The 6228-nt window shown below is 42.6% G+C and overlaps 1 protein-coding gene across 1 annotated transcript in view; it reads right to left on the minus strand.

The window, feature by feature from the left end:
- The window catches only part of LOC119964635 (excitatory amino acid transporter 5-like), a 117922-nt gene extending 111982 nt beyond the window's left edge, over positions 1 to 5940 (minus strand). The window contains exons 1-2 of the mRNA XM_038794374.1: positions 5677 to 5940; positions 4894 to 4973 (exon numbers count right to left, since the gene is read on the minus strand). Of these exons, the coding sequence (XP_038650302.1) occupies positions 4894 to 4973; positions 5677 to 5817 (221 nt within the window). The 5' untranslated portion in view covers positions 5818 to 5940. The remainder of the gene's footprint in view (positions 1 to 4893; positions 4974 to 5676) is intronic.
- Positions 5941 to 6228: the final 288 nt, after the last annotated feature.

Raw genomic sequence — 6228 nt, forward strand, 5'->3', positions numbered from 1 at the left:
CATGCACCCCTACACACGCACCCCTACCGAAACGTGTCTAGCTTTCTCGTGACATACAGAAACACTGAGCTTTCAACAACAAAAAGCTCACCATCTATACTGATGTTCAAAAGGAAACTATGCACACAGTTCGACCTTTTGACTCCCCCTTCAACTTCAGAGATAGTCAGGCAACAACATCAGACTCAAGTGGCTCGATGGGAACAATATCCCAAAACAAATATTTAACCACGTGGAAACTGTTCTTGTGAGAATTACACCTCAGATAGAAAATGGACTCCAGCAATTGTATCTGCCAAAACGGATCCGATTTTATATACTGTACAATCTGATGATGAACGAATTTAGTGTTGGCACGCTGACCAATTATTGTCTGCACGTGGTGAGAATACAGATTCTGTACCAGATGTTTTCACCACAGATAATATGGACAGTGACATGCCTGATTTGAGGACAACAGCTGCCAAAATTACAGATTTGTTATGACAGGATAATCTGCACAACCAGAGACAGTTCCTGAGTTGGTTTTGCCAGGTGTAAGACTGACCAGTGTACAGGAAGGCACCCTGGTACCCCTAAGAGCCAAGTTCCTGAACATCATGCTCTGCCAAAACGAGACAGACGTCCACCAAAGAGATTGTCTTACTAATGTACATATGTATCCATAACATAACAATGCTGGCACAGTAAGAAGTCTTACTACATCAGGTTAAAGTCTAATGGGTTTATTTGGAATCACTAGCTTGCCGAGCATAGCTCCTTCATCAGGTGACATACAATTCTTAATCTTTTGACGACTGCTGGACATTATGACTGGCTGCTTTAATTCAAGGTAAAACGGAGTGGTGGAGAGGGGCATGTGATCTCATATGAAGTGTAAAGTTAAGGTAAAGAGGGTGAATGGCTCCTTGATAAATATGGCAGGATATCAATATCCAATGTGTTTACAAGGCATACTTAAGTGCCTTAGCTATGCAAGGGGGTGCAAGTTGACACATAATCTACACCTTAGCCAATAGCAGAGCGAATGTTTGCTTGGTGCATTGCTTCAGCTAGGAACTGGACAAGGTAATGGGGTAGAAGTCCATTTAGAGTGTTCCACAATTTTCAGTGCGCAACAATTTGACATACACAACTTGTAGTACACAAGCAGCAGCAAGAGCAAGTTCCACAGGGACTAGGTGTAGTGTAGCACATCTGTTGGGCAGGTTTCCATGCAGCTGAGAGATCTAGTGACTCAGGAGGCTCAGTAGACAATAATAGTTTGTCAAATGCAATGTGCACAGTTTTTATCAGTGAGATACTGGACTCATACTGAAAGGGCAGTGATGTGACAAAATCAAATATCTTTGTCTACAGTGGATTATTTATTGGACTCGTTTTTGTTAATTATGGCACACAATTAAAATAGGTTATTGCTACTTTTTTCTGCTCATCTAATCCTAACTGGTTATATGTGCCATCAATTGCAATCATTGTCCTTGGTCATCTTCCCCAATATCTCCTTAAGCTGCTTGGTATCAAACTTTGCTTTGTAACACTCTATGAAGTGTTGTGGGATGTTCCATTGTATAAAGGTGCTATTGTTATGGGCCAGGGCCTAGAAACTACAAAGTATATTATGAAGTTCACCTAACCTACAACCTTTCTGTTAAATGTGGCTAGAATGAGCACACGAGCCTTCCCTTCCGGTATGATTCATCAGTCTTCCTAGACACTTTAATCAAAACAAGCTTTATTCTAGGAACTTATTTAACATATATATATATATATATAAATAAACACACAGCAAGAATTAGTTTCTCAATTACAAACATAAAGATAACACACAGCTACAGTAATCTATGTATAACACTTAATGAATCCCCCTTAACTGTTCCAATTCAAAAGCAAAAAAAAACCCCCTAAAAAAACCTTTTCAAGCGCGTGGCCCAGCACTCTGCATTCTCCCCTGAATGTGACTGGCTTTCCCTGAAAATCGGATCCCGTCTCACCATCAGATCTAACTCCTTCCGGAAAGAAAATTATATCATTTAAGTTACCAAAGCAGGTAGCTAATTTCAATGTTTTTTTTACTGGAACAACTCATTAAAATGAAAACTTAAAAAAACACTTCTTTCTCCCTCTGAGTCCACAGCAGTCAAACTCCAAAACCTAGGACTTGGCTCCTCCCTCTGCAACTGGATCCTCGACTTTCTGACCCATAGACCACAATAAGTAAACAAACAACAGCACCTCCTCCACGATAATCCTCAATAATGGGGCCCTTCAAAGCTGCCTGCTTAGCCCTCTTCTATACTCCCTACACACACATGACTATGTTGCAAAATGTGGCTCAACTTCAATCTACATGTTTGCTCTTGACATGACTGCAGTGGATCGGATCTCGAACAACGATGAGTCAAAGTACAGGAAGGAGATAGAGAATCTATTGGAGTGGTGTTTCAACAACAATCTCTCCCTCAATATCATCAAATCTAAAGAACTGGTCACTGACTTCAGGAAGCAAAGTGCACACACGCCTGTCTGCATCAATGGTGCCAAGGTGGAGATGGTTGACAGCTTCAAATTCCTAGCTGTGCACATCACCAACAATCTGTCTTGGTCCACCCATGTCCATGCTACGACCAAAAAAGCACAACAGCACCTACACTTCCTCAGGAACCTAAGGAAATTCGACATGTCCACATTGACTCTTACCAATTTTTACAGATGTACCATAGAAAGCATCTTATCTGGCTGCATTGCAGCCTGGTATGGCAACTGCTCGGCCCAAGACCTTAAGAAACTACAGAAAGTCATGAACACAGCTCAGTCCATCACGCGAAACTGTCTTCCATCCATTGACTCTGTCTACACCTTCCACTGCCTTGGGAATCGAGCAGCATTATCAAAGACTGCTCCCACCCGGGTTATTCTCTCTTCCAACCTGAAAACCCCTACCATCCGGGTTATTCTCTCTTCCAACCTCTTCCATTGGACAGGAGATACAAAAGTCTGAGAACACATGGCAACAGGTTCAAAAAACAGCTTCTTACCCGCTGTTACCAGACTCCTGAATAACATTCTTATGGACTGATCTGATCTCTTCACACATCTTCTCTACTGAGTAGTACTACACTCTGTATGCTTCACCCGATGCCCATATCTATGTATTTACATTGTGTATTTATGTATTTCCAATGTATTTTTCATGTATGGAATGATCTGTCTGGACTGTACACAGAACAATACTTTTCACTGTACCTCGGTTCATGTGATAATAAATCAAATCAAATATCCCTAGAATAATAACACCCTCAACTCAAAGTATCATTGTCACAACAAATATGCAAACAAAAACTGAGGTTACTGGAACTCTGAAATGAAAGTGCATGAAATACTCAGCAAGTCAGGCAGCATCTATTGAGAGAGAAGGTGAGAGTTAAGGATTCAAGCTGGTGACCTTTCATGAGTACTCAGAGCCAGATGATTAACGATCTGAAATATTGGCCCACATTTCCGGTCAGTGTCGATGCTGTGCGCATCGTGGGAGATAGTTTGGTTAGGGCAGCACGGTAGCATATGGTTAGCACAATTGCTTCACAGCTGCAGTGTCCCAGGTTCGATTCCGGCTTGGGTCACTGTCTGTGTCGAGTCTGCACATCCTCCCCGTGTGTGTGGGTTTCCTCCGGGTGCTCCGGTTTTCTCCCACAGTCCAAAGATGTGCAGGTTAGGTGGATTGGCCATGCTAAATTGCCCTTAGTGTCCAAAATTGCCCTTAGTGTTGGATGGGGTTACTGGGGTATGGGGATAGGGTGGAGGTGTGGACCGTGGGTAGGGTACACTTTCCAAGAGCCGCTGCAGACTCGATGGGCCAAATGGCCTCCTTCTGCACTGTAAAGAATTTCTAAAAAATTCTATGGGGTGAGAGATAGTCAGTGTGGATTGGTGCAGTGGGAGATATTCCGTTTGGATTGGTGCAGTGGGAGACAGTCGTTTTGGGTTGGTGCAGTGGGGGATATTCAGTTTAGGTCAGGGCAATAGGGGCTGGGAGGTTGTCAGTTTGAGTTGGTGAAGTAGGGGGTGGGCGACAGTTTTGGTGTGGGGAGGGTGGTTGGGGTGTAATTGGAGGGACAGCTATGATACTTAGTTGACTAACACTGGCTGATCACTGTGCTAGACCAGTTGTACCCATTTCCTTGGTAAGTACTGTACGTAGGTAAATCCCACCTCATCCGACTCAAGACTCTGACACTCTGTCAGCTTTGACAAAGAGTCATCCAGACTCGAAATGTTACTCCTTTTTCTCTCCACAGATGCTGTCAGACCTGCTGAGGTTGTCCAATATTTTCTGTTTTGTTTCAGATTCCAGCATCCACAGTAATTTACTTTTAACTCTGACACCGAGCTCAGTGTTGGCGATCCAAGCAGCAGAATTCAGCCCATCGGATGTTTGAAGTTCCTGGGCAATTTCCACGCATGTGGCTGTGTCTTGACTTCTGCAGGGTCCTGAAATGCATCTCTGAATTTATATTCCAATCTCTGACGATAGGGAGACTGGAATACTTGGGCCATTTAACACCATCATTCTCACATGTACTCAATACACGATGCTGTTCACATTGAACATCACGTGACACTTTATTTAGATTGGAAATTGCTATGGTAAAGTTTACATGGAACAGTTCTTCACATTTCCACCCAGTTAGACGGCACCTTTTTAAAATGACTTCACCAAAAAGTAGGGCAGCAGCTGCGGCCCAGTGCCAATCCACTCAGCTAAATTGACACAGGCTGTGAAAGACGATTAGAAAAAGTCGGAACAGAAGTAGATTTTCCCCGATATACACTTGATGGAATGGTGAGATATGTGCAAGGACAGAACCACTGCTGGGAGAGGTTTTCACTCACCTGGAGACCACCAGTGGAAGAATTAACATTTTCAGCATCCTCATGAGCAGCTCTCCCGGGAACTGGAAATACTTGATTTCCTTAAAAAAGTCAAGAATACATGAAGCCAGACGGACCCATTAAAAACTGGCAATACATTTGCAATAAGATATACTGAAGATGGATTTTTTTTAACATAAATACAACTTGGAAATAAATTGTCAACGGACTTTGGTAGCATTTGGAAATGCCGTTGTACGTTTAGCTGGGATGAAGGAGAAAATGCAATTACTTTTGAAAATAAGATGGAGCAGAAAAACTGAGTTTTTAAGAACACGTCAAAAAGCTGCTAAATAATAAGCTTTTTATATTGTTATATGTGGCACCTTTTGGCCAAAACATGATGGTGATGTATTGTATCACTCCATTACCAATTGACACTTGCAAAGATGATCAATTGGATCCATAGAACCATAGAATTTACAGTGCAGAAGGAAGTCATTTGGTTCATCGAGTCTGCACCCTACCCAAGCCCATGTCTCCACCCTACCCCCATAGCCCAGTAACCCGACCTAATCTTTTGGACACTAAGGGGCAATTTAGCATTGCCAATCCACCTAACTTGTAAGAGGAAACCAGCGCACCAGGAGGAAACCCACCCAGACACGGGGAGAAAATGCAAAGTCCACACAGTCACCCAAAGTCGGAATTGAACCCGGGACCGTGGAGCTGTGAGGCAGCAGTGCTAACCACTGTGCCACCATGATTCCTATTAGGATGTCGAATACTTTTGGAATTACCTACCTGCTCGGACAGATGCTTGGTCCTAAGAAAAAATCCCAATGAGCACCCGATAATAACCGATAACACCGAGAGAATGAGCAAACCATTCCTTTTAAAGACCTCCTTGATATGAATCGAGACTGCAGCAAATGCTACTGCCATCGTGTCCGGGTTTAAGAGACTGCTCGTCCCATGTAGATAAGAGCTGTTGTGTGACTGCTGGCAGACAGGAGCTCAGCTCGAATGTCCCATTATTGCGCTTTACACACATGCACACTAGCCCTGATCTCCAAGCCAAATGTCGTCAAATAGAAAGCATACACCAGCTGTCATTATTATCCTAAACTGATGACTCTAATCCCATTATCAATGGTATCCCATTATCATTAAGTATCAAAGATGATTATTGAATACGAAGTTTTGAGTTCTACAATTCTAGAGGAAATGTAAACTAATGAAAAAAAAACACTGGGCAATATTTATTAAAAGCTGTTACTCCTAGGATAGTTTCCCTTGAGTTCCAATCCGCAAAAGATCTTTTTTTTTTAACCAAAAGTGTTAATTTTCATGAAT

This window comes from Scyliorhinus canicula, chromosome 4 (genome assembly GCF_902713615.1).
Source record: "Scyliorhinus canicula chromosome 4, sScyCan1.1, whole genome shotgun sequence".
Taxonomy (NCBI): Eukaryota; Metazoa; Chordata; class Chondrichthyes; order Carcharhiniformes; family Scyliorhinidae; genus Scyliorhinus; species Scyliorhinus canicula.